This window comes from Mus pahari, chromosome 6, assembly GCF_900095145.1.
Source record: "Mus pahari chromosome 6, PAHARI_EIJ_v1.1, whole genome shotgun sequence".
In the NCBI taxonomy this organism is placed as follows: domain Eukaryota; kingdom Metazoa; phylum Chordata; class Mammalia; order Rodentia; family Muridae; genus Mus; species Mus pahari.
Genome location: NC_034595.1, coordinates 11,634,040 through 11,651,891, shown reverse-complemented (window position 1 = coordinate 11,651,891; position 17,852 = coordinate 11,634,040). Strand labels below are relative to the sequence as shown.

The window sequence follows — 17,852 nt, the reverse complement described above, 5'->3', positions numbered from 1 at the left end:
TGTGTGTGTGTGTGCGTGTGTGTGTGTGTGTCTAGGTTAGAGGAACACACGCCGAAATGAAAACCCCTGGTGCCCATGGGTTGGAGTCCAGTCAAGTCAATTAAGGCTACAAAATAACCAGCTGCTATGAAGAGCCCACTCCAATCAAGTAGTACCGCACTGATTCCACTCTCGAAGACACAAAGAAAGGTTTAGAGGAAAAAGTAAGTTCTTGGGGGGAAAAAAATGAAGCACACACATGCACGTTGTTTCCCAAGTGAGGAGAAGGAAAGTTGTGAGCGAGAGATCAAAGCAAATCCAACTGCGAGGCAAGGCAGGTGTTTGCTTCCGGTTCACAGTATCGCAGTTAGTGGTACAGTGAAGTCTATTTAAGAGGTGGAGAGTAGAGAGGCTGCCCGGAAGAAAGGGGAGGAGAAAGAAGTGGTCACATGACAACACAGCATTGACAGCGCTTTTTCTTTTGGGTACCTGGGGCGGGGTCTGTGGCCAGGCTCTCTTCCTTGCCTTCTGGGGATGAGGGTTCTGTGGTGTCTGACAGGGGCCTGCCGGACACCAGCTCGGCTGCGTTGCCGTCGATCGTGGACACATCCGTCACTGTCTTCTCTCTTAGCGACTTTTCATCGTCTTCATCAATCAGGACTAATTCGGCCTTGATGGTTTCGTCATAGCCTAGCACCTTTTTAGTCTCCTCTTCATCCTCGATGTTTTGGTAGCCCATAAAAATCATGGTGACTGGTTGATCCAGGTTTGCCTCTGGCCCTTCTGTGATGGGGGGCTGGGCCTGCTGCCCGGGGTTTCCCGAAGACTGATCTTTCCTGGACTTTTGCACCATTTCTAACTTGGCTTCTTTGCAGAGCATGTGTTCCTTAGGATGGCCCAGGCTCCCATCTGCAACGACAGTCCTTTCTGACATGTGTGCTCTGAAGCTCGATTGTCCGGCCTTCTGAATTAACTCTTCCACATCCTTTGCGCTTAATTTGTGGACTCCGTTTTCTACCACGGTGCCTCCTGAATGCACCTCATACACTACTTTGGTACTGTCATCATAGACTTTGACTCCTCTCTGATGGACCCCCTCTGGACCAATGGTGGATGCAGAGAGAATCTTGGTCTCTCCTGTTTGTTTGTCTTTCTCCACATTAATTTCCATGGCGTATATAGCTTGAATGAAAACAAGAGAAAGGAAGTGCATGTTACAACAAAAAAAAAGCCAGTGAATGGTTAATTGCCAAACAGACAAAAAAAAAAAAAAAAAAAAAAAAAAAAAAAAAAAAAAGAGTGGTTTGTGCCCTTTCTATTGTAACCACCAAGCATCCTGAGTGTTAGCATGAGGTTTGCGGTGTGGACAGAGGCGGTTGTGTGTGTTCTTAACACAGCAGCTTAATGCACTGGGAAGACAAATGCACACAGTCATTGTATCTCAATGAATTTAAGCTTTTTAGGAGACCGGCTAAAAGAAGAAACTTATGTAACAGGACAGATGGATAGAAAGACCAGCAATGTGCAAATGACCTTGACTGAGATCTGCTTCAGGTTATAGAAAATTTCTGTACTTAAGTTCCAGAACCTTACTGCTGTCTGCCCAACTCTCACCAAACAGGCGTCTAGTTTCTCCCGTACATTTCCTCCAGGTGTTAATGGAGAAGATGCTCAGTGTTCTGCTGGTGAGATACAGCTGTCCTCCTCTATGCTACAATTGGTTCTACTGCAAAGACTATGAAAATGTTGGTACTCTGTGCTCTGAGAGTACTCTAGTCAATTATTGAAGGTTCTTTAAAAACAAACAAACAAACAAAAAGCCAGTGAAAGAGCAGGTTGTCTCGCCATCTGCAGCATAAGAAGTGGGGACAATGCTCCCCGAAAGCCTCTGCTCTCTCCATCTGCTCGTGTTAAGGCTCATGATCTGTCTCTTTAGATTTCCCTTTCTGTTGTCTTTTTTCCTGTTCCACTCCATATCGTGCCTGTCGATCACCACCATGAGACTCTCCTTTCCTTTTCCCTAGGCTGGTGACATGCACCTAAGGGACCAGACTCTCCAACCATCTCACATCTGATGCTGATTTAGTGATCTTAAGCACCAGCTCTCTTCTTGGGATACCCAACTTTTGTGTCCAGTGACTCTCAACCTGTGGGTCATGACCCCACTCTGGTTCAACGGCCCTTACACAGAAGTCACTTAAGATCATCAGAAAACACAGACATTTTCATTATGATTCATAACAGTAGCAAAATTACAGTTATGAAGTAACAACTAAGAGATAATTTTTGTGGTTTGGGGGTCACCATAACATGAGGGATTGTATTAAAGGGTCTCCATGTTAGGAAGGTTGAAAACCACTGGGCCTTAGATATACTCAGACAACTGGGCTCAACAGCTTCAAAACCATTGCATCTCCTCTCAACTTTCCCCCTCATCTTGGTGTGAAGTGATATCAGTACTGCAGCTTAGTCATTTACTCTTGCAAGCCAAAAGGCTCGAATCATGTCTGATCTCTCCTTTCCTTTCTAACCTCTCACATCCAGTCACCAAGAGGATCTGCTTCAGAGATTCCCACCATTTTTTTTTTTCAGCACCACCTCTTCCATCAGGCCTTAGTCCAAACACCTCAGTTTTTGTACTCAAGTCCTGAGTACTATACATAAGGATAGAGTGTCATATGTTTTTATATGGCCAGGAGGAAGAATGGCATTCTCTCTATATATTTAAAGGTTATATAAAATGAAGGAAGTCACTGGGAGATGGAGACAGGAGGGTGAGGACAGCAAGGTTGTTTTCCACTGTATAGTGAGTTTGGGATCAACATGGACTACCTGAGACCCTGTCTCAAAAAAGAAAAACAAAAGATAGGAGACAGAAGGAAGAGGAAATATAAGAGGAAGGGAAAAAAGAAGGGGAAGGAAGAGAGGAAAAGAGAAGGAGAAGGAAGGAAATGGGGAAAGAGAAAGAAGGGAAGGAGGGAAAGAGAGATGGAAGGAAAGCAGAAAGGGAGGAGAGAGGAGAGAGAGGGAAAGGAAGAGGGAGAGGGAGAAGAAGAGGAGAGGGAGAGGAAGGGGAGAGGGGAAGGAAGGGGAGAGGGAGAGAGAGAGAGAGAGAGAGAGAGAAGAGGAGAGAGAGGGAGAGGAAGAAAGATAGCTCACACACGCCATTTGTGGTTCAGACTCTAAAATCTTTACAAGCAGGCCATTTATTGGGGAAGCTGCTGAGCCTGTAACCAGGGCTCCACCTGCCTCAGTTTCCCTTCTCAGAAATCTGCTCCCTGACTTAGCAGAAGCTCCTGTCAGAATCTGTCCCCTTCTTTCCTTTCCTCGGCACCTCACAGTCCGTCTTGCTTTCCAGACACACTGGCCACAACAAACATCACATTGTGTTCAAGATACTACCCAGCCTCCTCCCGTGGTCCTTCTGCCTAACCTGATTTTCACCATTCTCCTTGAATAATCTAGAATCTCAGGCCACATATATGTTCATCAATGCCTGAACCCCTCCTCTTCTTTTCTGAATATCTACGACTTGTTAAGAAGTTCCAGGTTGCCTTTCACCTGCTAAATCCTATCTCTCTTTCTCCTCACATACAAGCAAATCACCCCAAGACATATCTAAGCAGTTTCTGATTTTAAGATTCTTGCCTGCAACATCCTTCATACTTTCTACACATCCAACTGCAGCACAGTCATCAACGTCAAGATCAACTGTTCCTCTCCCTGATGCTTTCTCTGAACCTCCCATCTCTAAGTTTCCCCTCTCTTCTTAAGACTCACTGAACACTTCCTAGACTTCTTCAAGGACACGGAACAATTTCCACCCTGCAGTGTATGTATGGTCCAGGTGGTTTTGAACTTCAAGTCTTCCCAAGTGCTGAGGCTATAGCGCACACCAACACCAGGATTTATCAGACTCATAGGATATTTTTAAATTCTTGCCTACCATTTTTGTGTGATCTGACATTGTTAGCACCTACCCCAGAACCTTTTCTAGAAGGTACCCAATGATATACACATTTGTCAAACAAATGTGATTAAGTGATCTTCACCAGTTACAAATACTTTGTATAATAGGACAGCAAAGAAAGTCTCATGCAGCAATTAATGTTTGTAACAGTTTAAGGAATCAGTTGTAACATTGTTGCAGTTGCTAGCAAGATAAGATACAATCTGTTCATGGTTGACAACTGAGCTAAAATGATCCAGAGGAAAACTCCAATGCCTGGTTTTCAAGATATCCATTTTGAACGTTTTAGTTGCTTGGCATAAAGATGAGTTTTCAAGTGACATCATGAGAGGCCAACCAATATTTGTCATGGAGGTACATGGGTTCACATACAAAGACTGTGATATAAAAAAGATATTTATCTCAGTGATTTTTCTGTATAGCATGTGATCAGAGAAACAAAATGGGTATTTACAATTTTACATGGACCCTAAAACTTGTCTTTGTAAATATTACAGATTAATTAAAATTCAGATTTGAATGGAAATATTCACTATTAACATAATGATTAACATAATAATTATCTCCCAAACTTCCAGCGACACTTAAACAAAATGATCTATTAACCTGCCATCGGTACAACGCACGGAACAAAATATTTCTATGCTGGCACGATAGAAGACAAGTAATTAACATGGGGATGTTCAGAGCTGCCCCTCTCTCCCAGAGCATCCTCATACTTGGTCTATTATTGCTCTTTACCCAGCACTCTGTACCCAACCTCCATTCAGCTTTTCCTGCTCCTGGAACTAGAGGGTGGCCGGAAAAAAGAAAGGATGTTGAGTAGTTCTTTTCTGGAAAGGTGACATAAGAAAAAAGAGGGAAGAGTTCAGTGGGGAAGAAGGGAGAAGCTGGGTGGTGTCCAGACAGAGAGGTGGAGAATGTAGCTGGGACAGCGGGGAGAAAGGGAAGCAGATGGTGGAATTTGAGAAGTATCACTGAGTAGTGGTGTAAATTGCACAACAGGTAGGAAATCAAACCTCCAACTCTGTTTTAAAAAAATCCATGTGATGTTCAAGCTAGCCTCTAATTAGCTTTTCAAGCCTCACCCTCTAGAATACTGGAATTGCAGGCATGGACCACCATGCTGGATTCTGAATTCCTTATATTTTGTGTGTCATTTAAAATGTTATTAAGTATGTGACATGACACTGGGACAGAACCACAAATGAACACAATGTCATTAGGGGATGTATATGCATATTTATAAGTACATATTGTATATGATCAGTTCAATGTTTTTAGAATTGAACACAGAATATTTTAAGTATAACTTAGATATATTAGTTATAAAGTACAATATCCACATATACTTTTTTTTCTTCTAGGTAAAGAGTAAGGCTTTAAAAGGAAGCACAAATTTTAATTAATATTGATTTATTTTAATTAATAAATTAATCAATAATTAAAGTTAATCAATTAATTGTGGTTCAATGGTGATGTGGTCCTAATTTCTGTCTGCATTTGCTCTTCTTTGATTAAGGGTACCTAGGAGGATCCACCAAGCATCTCTGACCTAATCAAAGTCAATGTTTTAGTCCTATCTGAGGGTATCAAGGAAATGTTAGTTAAACTTCCAGAAAGCTACATGGAAGGTTAAGAGTGTTTACCTCAGTGATTTAAATGAATGAGATGCATATTTTTGCTTTGGTTTCTAAGCAGTAACACGCCAAACTGAATGAGGGTAAAGATGAACCAGGAGGATACAATCACTTCAGTTTCATTTCTCCCTTTTTGTAGTCACTAAGGTTGACCCCAAGGCCTTATGCGTGCTCAGCAGGTGCCCTGTCACTGGGCGACAAATGAGATCTGGCAGATCCAGCCCAAACAATTTCTTTTTTTGAGACAAGGTCTTGCTATGTAGACCACTTTGCCTCAAACTTCCCATTCCTCCTCCTCAGCTTCATGGAATTACAGGTGGGTACCACTACACTTGGCTGCTTGACATTGTTTTACTTTTATTTTGAGACATAGTCTCGTTCAGATGCTCCGGCTAGCCTTGAACTTCCGATCTTTCTGCCTCAGCCTCCCCAGCTTTGGGGTTACAGACTTGGGCCACCAAGCCTCACAGCATTTTGTTTTCAACGTATACAATTTTAAAGCACTGTGTGCCAGGAAATTTACATCCAACGCTTCTCCCTTCTAGCATGCCTTCGTCTGTAGCCACAAGAAGGAATTCCAGTTGGCCTGACATTTATTCCTTAAACCTCCCCACATGAAAGGTTTCAGCAGCCTATGCAGAGATGAAACTCAAATGTGGGGGACAATGAGGAAAGTGCTTTCTTGGCCATGATCCCCCCCAAGTACTGGCCAAGAGCCCCGTGCACATGACAAGAAGGATCTGAAGAAAAGCTTTCCACGACTTCCAGGAAAAGATGGGTGGGGACAGGAGATTCAAGACAGTTTAATGAAAGTTTCGCTGAGAGGCTGCTTAGAGTCTGGAAGTATACTTTTAGTGAACAATATATTCAATTGTTGATTTCCAGACTTTGTACACTGACATCAGTAGGAGCGGAGCACATAAAAACAGTTTTATGTCTTCCACTAATTCAACAAGACAGCTGGGTAGTGTGTCTATGAATACAAGCTAATATGACTTGATTCTTTAAAGGAATATAAATGAGTGGCTATTTTTGATGCTTTGATTTGGAGCCTTCCCTCTAGACCCCCATACCCAAGTGACAGAAACTTTTGTGATGACCTAGGGCTTTGGGGAACCCAGAGAGATAGGTCTGAGCAGCACATAATGCTTAGTTCTGCCCCTCCCACCCCTGCCCACCTCTGGCAAACAGAAAGCAACTGTGAAGGTGTAAGCCGCCTATAGCAGAGAGAGAGCAAGGGCGCCTGATGCAGGTAAGAGGAAGAACAAGGAGCAGGAGTCTGCTTCAGAGTCAGCCCAAGCATACAAACACGGCCGTGACCCAGGGGGATGGAAAATTCCCTCACGGCGCAATCCCTTGACTCAGGCTTGAACTCCCAGCCTGTGTCTTTTGCCTCACTGAGGTCACAGAAGAGGGGAGAATGGCCAAGGGCCATGCGCACATAGCAGAATCACATGCCTCCCTGTCATTTGTCAGTCTTACAGGAGACACCTGAAGAGGCAGAAAGACAATGGATCTGAACGTGTGTCTTGGGCATACCCATCTTTGGGTCTCATCATTCCTCATTAACACAGTGTTGGTGCAGCCCGGGTGGCTCATGAGCCAGTGATGTGTGGGGTGTACAGGAGAGCAGTCTTAGGCACATCATTATAGTCACTCGCAAGGGAGGATATTGAGGTCCTGCCTGAAGGACCCCCAGTAGCCGGCATTGTAACTTCTCACAGTAAGTCATACAAAGGAGAGCAAATACACCTATGTATGTTTATGGATATACACATGTATTCACACCTTCTCTTGAGGTTGGTCATGTAAGATTGGCCATCACACTATCAACAATAAAAATGAAGCAATTAATTTAGAGCAGATTTTTTTCCTCTCATCTCAAAGGTCAACCTTTCACTTCAAAAACCAGGAATGAAAAAAAGTCTTTTGACTCAATTGTTTTCCCAAGAGATCTTAGTATTCTACAGCATAGTAGGATTTTATAACTTAATAGTTACACATAAATAGTTACTAGAATACACATAAAGTAAATGACAGTTTACAACAATTTATCATAGGTTCCCAACATGGAAAAATGGTCAATGTTTATACAAGGATGAAAATATTGATATTCTTGATTTATTACATATTTCATACCTGGCCTGAATTATCACTGTGTATCCCATAAGTACAATTATTCTGTATCAATTAAAATAACCTAATCGCCCATAAATGAGTGAATGAATGAACAAATGAACGAATGAAGTTAACAAGTGAGTGCTATTGGTGGGTAACAGCGATAACACTAGTTTCTTATCTCTGGCTTCACTCTTTTTTTGGTTAAGAAAAGCAAGCCAGGCCTAACAGTTAAAAGAAGCACATTCTAGAGGAGACACAGAGCCCCAGTGAGCCAATCGAGTCAGTAAACTTATCCTGAGTCCTGAGCTATGACTGCTCTGGGCTTTGAACACAGAGCCTCAGTTCCATTCCCCAGTCATGTTACCTAAAGAATCCTAAGCTTCATAGAAGACACTGGAGGTTGGCACTCAGCGTTCTGACTTTTGAAAAGGAGAGTCACTAGATCCCATAGGAGTGTGATACTTGGGATACATTATCTCTAGACACAGTTGTTAAAGAGCAGATGCCACCAAGTGCCATACAGAGCCATCACACTGAAACTATACAGGGATCTCATTTTTGTTTTAAAGTCCTTAGAAAGACTAGCTAATGTTGGATATAAAGTACATGAAGATTGCAAAGATGTTGTGTATCTGTGGACAAGCTGGGCACCTGAACTCTGGGTGTTGATATAGTCATCAGATCTTGTATGTAACCTCACTGCCCTGACTTTGGTTGCAACCTGTAACATTGTTATTAATAAAACAATGAAAATTAATGCCTGCTTTTTCCTAGTGGAGGTGGAAATGAACCGAGAATAGTGAGATCATGAGGTACTGTAATCCTGACCTGTAAAGACCCTAACAATAGAGAAGAGTTTTCTGCTTTCAAATGGTTAAACCCTTGATTCAAATCTGATACAGAAACACAATATGTAAACACAGTGCTTCTTAGTTGGAAATGGGAAAGAACATTAGAGTCCTAGTTGTCAAATCATGACCACATTCCCTTCCCTCCTTCCTGCTGTGACTCTGGAAAACCCCCATATGCAGGAGCGATGACTTGCCAAGAGGAAATGTTAACGGTCTTATCAGATGGGCAAAGGGCATAAGGATATGTAGCTCCTCATTTTTTCTCTTTTGAGAGTAAGAAATATACGTGTGGAGTGGGGAAGGGGGCTGGGAAGAAGGCTCAGTGGGTTACGTAGTAGCTTCGCAGGCATGGAGACCTAAGTTTGGATCCTTAGCATTAACATAAAAAGTTGAATGTGGAAGTGTGTGCCTCTAATCCCAGTGGGGCGGCAGGCAGAAGACTCTCTGGTGTTTGCTAGTCAGCCTGCCCAGCTGAATCAATTACTACCAGGTTTGGGACAAACCTGTGTCAGAGAATAAGACAGAAAATGATTGAAGAAGACACACGACCTCAATTTCTGGCCTCTATAAACATCTGCAACACACGGAAACAAAGGCATTCTGAGGGCTCGTCCGTGTGAAATGCACAGAAGCAATGGAGAGCATTCAGACACACTGCCTGTCATGGGATTGACCGAGATGCTGAGTAGGGTCACCCAGAGGAATGGCGCTGAGGCTTCACCTTGGATAGGCAGGCTGAACGGCAAGGGTGGCTGACACCACAGCTGTGGTATCGTGTTTTGAGAGAGAATCTTGGTCTACCACAGATGACCAAGATTCTATCCTGGGGGGCTCTGAGCACTGTCATTTGAAAAGACTGGAGACAGAGTGAGGTGTGTCTGGGGGCGGGGAGAGGATAGGTTTGGGGGAGTTTTGTCAAAACAACCAAAAGACTATGTGGTGTCCTAACATGGTTCAAGGGACAGAATAAGGACCACAAGGTAGAAGATGAGGTAGAAAAATGATAGTTCTTTCAGGGGAATGTTTTAACTGAATCAGAGGAAGAGGGAATGGACCCCTGGGGTGGAGGTTACACTCTGCTCAGCAAGGGATATAATCGTGGCTTGAAGGCACTGAGGTTCTATTTCAGTAGGGGTTGGAACGGGGTCTCAGAACTTCAAACACATCTTATTTAGACAGAATCCCAAACCTTCCAAACTCTAAACTGTCATACTGTGGGTAGTAATACTCAGTAGAGACATTCCAATGGCCTGAGGTTATATGAGGTTGTACAAATTTCTGAGGGGACAGTTCTAAAGCTAGGAGAATTCTAGGGATGCATGTGCCGGTAAGTATGCTCCATAAGCATGCTGCCCTCTGCAGTCTCTGTAAACCTGATGGCGGATGCGAACGCCCCATCCCAGAGACAGCCCGGCAAACCAGCTGGCCACATGATGCTTCATGTCCGGTAGCTGCGCTTAAATGCAAACACGTTCTCAGCTAATAACTATGTATGCAATTTTTTTCTAAAAGGCTCTAATCACAATATACTTCTGAAAACACACTTTCTCTCTGGGTCATCATACATTCATGGTCTCCTCAAACTGAAAAGGTGCCAGGTTGTAAGAGGAGGTATATTCTTACTTGTGGCTTCAATTGCACGGGTGCATTACCATTGAACTTTACACTTAACATTGCTGGGCTATCAATGCTGTCCCAATCCATTCCCCTCTCCCTCTCTCCTCCTCTCTCTCATGTCTCCCACCCCCCCCACGTTCCCTCTTTCTCACTATGTAGACCAGGCTGCCCTCAAACCCACAGGGATACTTCTGCCTCTAGGGTGCTGGGATTAAGGGTATCTGCCACTACACTCAGTCTCCATTTCGACCTCTTGATATGCATTCATACATCTATGGACCTTTTACTGGCTGTCCTGATATTAGGGTCATACTTCATGACCTTTGAGGAAAAGAACTGAAGAGCTTCTTGCCACAAATTGCCAGGATTTATCAGTACCAAGTTTGTTAGTTACATGTAAGAAGACATGACTTTTCAACACGTCACCCCAGTTGACCTTAGACATACACCCCGGGGCACTCAGAAGAGTGCTGCTAGTGAGTCTTTCGTAGAATAGATGCAAGGTTCCAGCTCACCCCTCCTCTAGGTCTCCAAGGATGCAGACCCTGTCGCGGATATGACCAGATGTCACTTACGACCCCACCAGGCTTTAGAACTCTTGTAAATGCAGTACGTAAGGAAATGTTGAGAGTTGTCTATCAGACATTAAAATTAAGTTAGTGCACATGCCACCTGTGTCAATGGTTGACGTTTTATGTTTTCTTATATTTGAATAAGGAGGGACTTTTTGCTACAAATAATATGCAGGTTGACCTATCTAAGGGTCACTCTGTTTTCAAAGCCCATGATTCTGTTATTTTTCTCAACTATGCCATTATGAGACTTATTTTACACATGGATTTACTTAGTGTGTATGAATCAAACCCTAAGGTTCAGAATCCACCGCACTAATTACAACTCAGGGCGAGTCATTCTTTCATGCACCCCTGACCCAGCTCACTGAGCAGAGCAAATAGGTCAGTGGGGAGCGTTATCATTCGTGTCCCTGTTCTGGGGGCACATTACTGAGCATGGCTCTTCATAGTCTATACTAGCCCATATAAAGTCTGTACAAGCAAGAGGCACACATGCTTTAAATTTTTGCTTTCACCCCAAATATCCCCCAAGAACTAAGAACTCCATAAAAGTGAAGACTTGGGGGTACATATTCATACTATGGAAAGAGCCCGATTCCCAAAAGATTCTTGCAACAGATTCACAGTCTTTAAAAACAAAAACCTTCCCACCCAGCCTCGAGTCCAACCCTCGACCAAACCCTTTCAGGATGCTCGACATCAGTGAGAGAAATGAAAAACCTCTGGAGACACAATGCAGATTCATCTAAGAGCAGAGATCGAGCCAATGACCACAGATACCAGAAAAAGATGCCCCCTTCCCACCAAAGCTGGAGGGACAATGCCCTATGCTTTCCTTACCACTTCCTCTTGCTCACCCTCCATTACCTATGGGGCCTCCGTTACCTGTGTGGCCACTGTCTGTGCTACATCTGAACTGGGCTGAGGACGAGCCTCCCTGTGTGAGGACGTCTGGACACCCATCTCACAAACAAAGCCCAGAGAAGCATAAGTCCACACACAGACAGTCCTGTTGTCAAAGCAGAAAGGCCCCTGAACTTACCAGTCGCTCTGCTGGCCCCTTCCCACTCAGGTGATGGATCCATTGTGGGTGAACAGATTGGCAGGTCAGAGAGCTAAGAGGAAATGTAACATACTGCATCTGGTAGCAGAAAACAGGGAATACAACAGACACCGCGTAGGGAGGCCCAGTAGGTTCACTGCCCAGACAGCAGCCTTCCTGCCCTACATAATGGCCCACAGGCGGCCACTGGACAAGAGGATTGGTGTCAGCAATGCCGGATGTTTGGTGGCTGGAAAGCAGCAGAGCAGCCAAGGCAGGAGCGATCCTGCCCAGAGGGCTCAAGTCTCAGAACTGTCTGTATATGGAAATAGTTAACAGAAAGAACCAGAGTCTAAACCAATAAGTCCCGATGGTATAAGGAAGCCCAGGAGGGCCATTTAGAGTCATTATGAATTAGGTACGAGTGACCAACCATGGGACACCACACTGAAATGTGCATGGAACAGAGTGCTCCCTTCTCCTCTTACCACACTGAGGTACTCTTTGTTCTCCCTGCAACGCTGTTGCTGAATCCAACATTGTTGTGTACACTAGACAAGTCTGATACATTGACACCCTCCGGCAGAGAAAAGTGACAGTGTCTACTACTGAGTCCACTGCCCCTCTGGGCTGTTCTCCTCCATCTGAAGCCACCAAAAGGAGGCTCCATCCTGTAGAGACCAACTATGTCCCTATTGTCAAAACATTCTTTTTTAATTGAAATCGTGTTTGAACACTATATTTAAGTCCGAAACACTTCTTATGACAAAGTGAAGATATTTGTTTTGTTTTATGAAAGTGAAGTTTTTAAAAACTCAGTTACTGTGCTATCACTCTACAATAACAGAGTTTGACTTACTTACAACCCCTAAATGATCAATAGAAAGAACTAGTTTTCAGAGTGGGTCTATGGCTAACATATCACTCTCTAGTTTTCTTCTGGCACAAAATATTGAAACATACAGATGATTTGTGAAAATTATAAATGCTATATCACACGTCTAGCTGCTTACACCCTTGGTTTAGATCATTTCCTTAGAATTCACTGCCTGATGATTCCCAAACAGGAAATGTAAATGCCTGTAGGGTTTACTCTGACTTCCCCCTTACTTTCTCCTCCAAATGGTTAGCCCTATCATTTGTTTTCTCCTTACTCCCTCGTGCTCTCCCCAGCCATCATCATCACTTCTCTGAAGCACAAAGGCGGAATATCTACTACGGCTCAACCCTGTGCGATTGGCTCTGATCAGGGTATCCGACGCATCCTGCACATCCTGTGCAACCTAAGTATCATCCTTCTCATCCTACTTGTCCTACGCACCCTTCGCATCCTATGCATCCTGTGTATCCTTCTCATTCTACGCATCCTATGCACCCTGCACATCCTACGGACCCTTCACATCCTATGCATCCTGTGTATCCTTCTCATTCTACGCATCCTATGCACCCTACACATCCTACGGACCCTTTGCATCCTATGCATCCTGTGTATCCTTCTCATCCTACGCATCCTATGCACCCTATGCATCCTTCCCACCCTACATGTCCTACACACACTTTGCATCCTGCGCATCCTACACACCCTTCTCATCCTATGCATCCTAATCACTTCTTCTCCTCCTCTAGATCATGCCCAGGATGAAGCTGTGTCTTCTAGGTTAAGAATATCTGCATTTGCATTACAGCACTACACTTCTGTACTAAATACATTTCCTATGATTCTTAGCTGTCTTTCCTTTCCTATTGGATTAGAAAACTCAATGGAAACAGAGACTGCTCTATGTTTTTTTTTTTTATTACTTCCTTGGGGCCTAGCCCTAGCATCACGTATGCACTCAGTGTATATTGTTCAATAAGTTAAATCAGCTCATTTGTGATATAGATACAAAGATCACCCATGGACCCAAAGCAAAGCAGAATGCAAGCCACAGTGGAAGGAAATTTCTGAGCTGAAAAGCAATCTATTCTGGAAATTTTTAAATGATATTTCCAAAGTATAATTTCTCCACATATAAGGAAGAGTGATGGGCTGGAGAGATGGCTCAGAGGTTAAGACCACTGACTGCTCTTCTGAAGGTCCTGAGTTCAAATCCCAGCAACCACATGGTCGCTCACAACCATCCTTCATGAGATCTGACGCCCTCTTCTGGTGTGTCTGAGGACAGCTACAGTATATATATATATATATATATATATATATATATATATATATATATATGTAATAAATCTTAAAAAAAGAAAGTGACAAATGTCTTTAATATGTACTTAGTTTAGTCACTCCATTTATTGATATGTTGAAATTACAGAGTATATACATTTATTTTAAATCAATATAAAATTCTGGAAATTGAAATTTGTGACTTGCCCACCAACTGTGTTATCTAGTGTATGCCGTCCCTGATTGTAATGGTAAAATATAAATGCAGGGAAGTGGGGGGAGTCAAGAATATTCTCTGAACTGGAAACAGAGCTTTCTGAGACACATTCATTCAGAAGACCACTTCTCATACACATTAAAGCGAACTCCAGAATTTATCTCATGATTTTGCTACTTCAGGCTGAGGTTGCAAATACCACCACCACTACTGTTACCTCAGCAGAGGAAGCCTTACTGGACTAAGGAGGGAGACCATCAGCTGTACTTGGATGAACACCTGATCAAGCCCACTTAGGAGGTGAGACACACAGGGGTGAACACTGGCAAATAAGCCAAGGCATCAGGGGAAGAGGAAAGGCCTGGAGTAAGACATAAGGAGCTGGGTATCTCCCAGAAAGAAGCAGGAAAGCATTGAAGGGAGATGTTAGAAAGCCTGGCTCTGTATGATGCTAAAGCCTGGCTCTGTTTGATGATGCTAAAGCCTGGCTCTGTATGATGCTTCTCCTTCTCCTGAATTATGGTTAAGGATCCCAGAACAACAATCACTCATCAGGAGTTGCATGTAACTGCTCCCTGTGTCTTTGCATTGATGATCCCACCATCACCTCAGGCTCAACATGCCCCAGCTTCTCCGCTATTCTGTCTGTGACTCACAGCCTACAGTTCCCTTAGGATCCTGAATGGTAGCCTCAACTCCTCCCACTTTCGGCCTCCACCAGTCATGTGCCTATTCCACATTACATACCTATCCTAACTTAAAAAGAAAAAGACATGCGTGTCTTAAGTGTGTGTATACATGGATGCACCCACGGAGGCCAGCAGAGGTTGTCGGGTGTCCCCCTCTATTGCTCTCTATTTATTCCTTTGAGGCAAGGTCTCTCCATGAACCCGGTCGGTGGCTTGCATTTTCTTGGCTAGGCTGGAAGCTGGCAAACCCTAGGGATCTTTCTGCAATCCCTTGGAGCTGGGATTACAGGGATGCCTGGCTTGTTCTATTGAGGATGGGATCTGAAGATTTCAGAGTCTGTGTTCTTGCAGCTAAGCCATCTCTCCAGCTACCTGCTTATGGGTATCCCTATTGTGTTGCTTTAGTTCAGGGAGATCCTCTTTTTGCCCCTCTCTGCTTTTAGCCTTCACACTGCAAAGACCTATAAACAGACACTGGACTAGGATCAGTTTCACTCTCTGGCAACCTGGCTATGTGCCGACTCACATATGAGTCTGAGCAGTGCAGGATGGGCTGACATTGGACCATCATGTTCTTAGGGCAAAGGTGGAATTTTTCTAAGACAATGGATTTTTCCATATCAACCACATGGGACAAAAAGAACAAAAAACAGGACATGATATAGATAAGGACTCTCACGCCTGTAACCCCAGCTCTTGGGAGATTAAGCCAGATCATAGCCATAAGGGCAAGCCAGCCTGGGTTATATACCAAGTTCCAGGCCAGGCCAGGCTACAGAGTAATACCCTGTCTTAAAACAAGAAGAGCAATAATGAAACCCCAGGTGGAGATAATTAGTGCATGCCTGTTATCTCAGTATTCCGGAGGCAGAGGCAGGAGGATTGCCACAAGTTTGAGGCCAACCTACTGTACATAGAATTCCAGCCCAGGCAGGGCTACAGACTAATACTGTCTCAAACAATCCCTGAGACCAAACAGAAGGAGGGTCGAGACACAAGGACAAGGTTGGGAAACCTTAGACAGTAAAGGTCGCGTTTCCTTTCTCTCTCCAGTTTTACGCACACTGGAGCTTGGATCTCAGGCAGGAAAGACAAATTTGAATATCCTCTCCCTGCAGGGAGGAAATCTGTCTAGGAGGTTATGAAGCAGCCTGGAGAGGTGTCCCTAAAGATGGGTCGGGATTTGAACCAGGGGTTAAGTAGCCATATAAATGTTGGATATTTTTCTCTAGCCTTAAACTTCTATTACTTATGAACTCAGCCGGCAGCTATCTCTCTGCTTCCACTGTGGGGCAGGTATGAAAGGGGGCTTATCCCAAGCAAGCACAAGGCAGGGCCAGCAGCAGCAGTGTGGGGTAAGCCCATCTTCAGGGGCTGGGAATGTTTTGATTACAGCGATTCACAGAGAGACGAAGCAGCTCGCTGGGACTGCGACGGATGAGAAGGAAGATGACTATAGCAGACCAGGAGACCTTTTGCATTTCACTGAAGACTTCCAGACATCTCTGGAATGGGACCCTAGCAAGTGTGGCTTCTCACGTTCAAATGAGAGATAAGAGGTTCAAGCCATTAAGACCGAGTAAGACCTCAGAGACTGGTCACATGCGTGTTTAGTACATTTCTGTGTTAAATATAGGGTTGCTGGGGTGAACATTTCAGCAGCTGGAAGCAAAAGCCACTTACAGACATGAGACTGTGCCTCTGAAAAAGCTAGTAGCCCAAGCTTCTGTCTTACACTACTTGAGGAGGCTCCTCCTGGTCAGATTTGAATGGATGATACACAACTCTTGGAGGGCTGGGCCTGTATGACTTCTGCTAGGAGATGATGGCGTGGCTTATCAGAGGGGGACCGTAGTAGTCCCCTCAATGTATCAGTAAGTACAAACCTTAGGTTGGGTATGGTGGTGCACACCTTTAACCCCAGAGCTCCAGAGGCAGAAGCATGGAGGTCTAGGTGAATGTGAGGCCAGCCTGGTCTACAGAGCAAGTTCCAGGGTGGCCAGCCTGGTCTACAGAGCAAGTTCTAGGGTGGCCAGCCTGGTCGAACTAGCAAGTTCCAGGGTGGCCTGCCTGGTCTACAGAGCAAGTTCCAGGGTGGTCAGAACTACATTGAGAAACTCTGTCTTAGAAAAAGTGCTGAGTCTTATTTGTCACACATCCAGGGAGACCTTGAAAGCCCCGCACACAGTATAACAAATGGCCTGTAGCTGGCCTGTCACTAAGCTGTCCTCTTCCTGTCACAGCCAGGGGGTCTCTCAGAATTCTCTCGTCTGTCAGAGAGGACAGAGAACATCACCCACCCATGGGACAGAAACTCAGAGTGTGTCCTTGCACAGCTAAAACATTGCAATAGTTATGAAGAACACACATAGTTACAGCTAGAGGGGCAGCCCTGGTGAGAACTCTCCTTAAAATGTAACTTAATAAGTAATCAAACATTGAGATTTCCCAATCACAGTGTGGAGTTTTCTGTGTGGCCTCAGGATACCACAGACTAGGGTAGAACAGGAATCTAAGATCAGTATCTGATAGCAAGACTGGGAAAGGCCCGGGACACACATGTTCTTTTCTTATTCTGGCCAAGGCTTTATATTAAAACAACGCTAGCAGAAGATCCATGCTGTGCTGGCCACTTTAAGTGTCTACTCGATGCAATCTAGAATCAGCTGGGAAGTCAGACTCAGTGGGAGGTTTTTCTAGGTCAGGTTGGCCTGCAGGCATATCTGTGGGAATTGCCTTAACTGTCTCCTTTTAAAATTTATTTTATTTTAGGTGTATGAGTGTTTTGCCTGCATGAATTATGTGTACCACATATATGGTTGATGCCCTCAGAATTCAGAAGAGGATATTGGATCACCTGGAACTGGAGGGCACATTGTGGGTGTTGGGAATTGAACTCAGGTCCTTTGCAAGATCAACAAGTACTCTTTTTATCTTTCCTTTCCTTTCCCTTCCCTTCCCTTCCCTTCCCTTCCCTTCCCTTCCCTTCCCTT

General features: G+C 44.2%; 1 protein-coding gene across 4 annotated transcripts in view; it reads right to left on the bottom strand.

Moving 5' to 3' along the window:
* Positions 1 to 17,852, bottom strand: part of LOC110322765 (paralemmin-2) — a 328,271-nt gene that overhangs the window by 49,358 nt on the left and 261,061 nt on the right. For 3 of the 4 annotated variants that reach the window (XM_029539778.1, XM_029539780.1, XM_029539779.1), the window contains exon 7: positions 469 to 1,161. In XM_029539778.1, the coding sequence (XP_029395638.1) occupies positions 469 to 1,161 (693 nt within the window). Of the gene's footprint in view, positions 1,162 to 17,852 lie in introns of all 4 variants that reach the window. The other variant, XM_021199503.2, reaches the window with a different exon arrangement.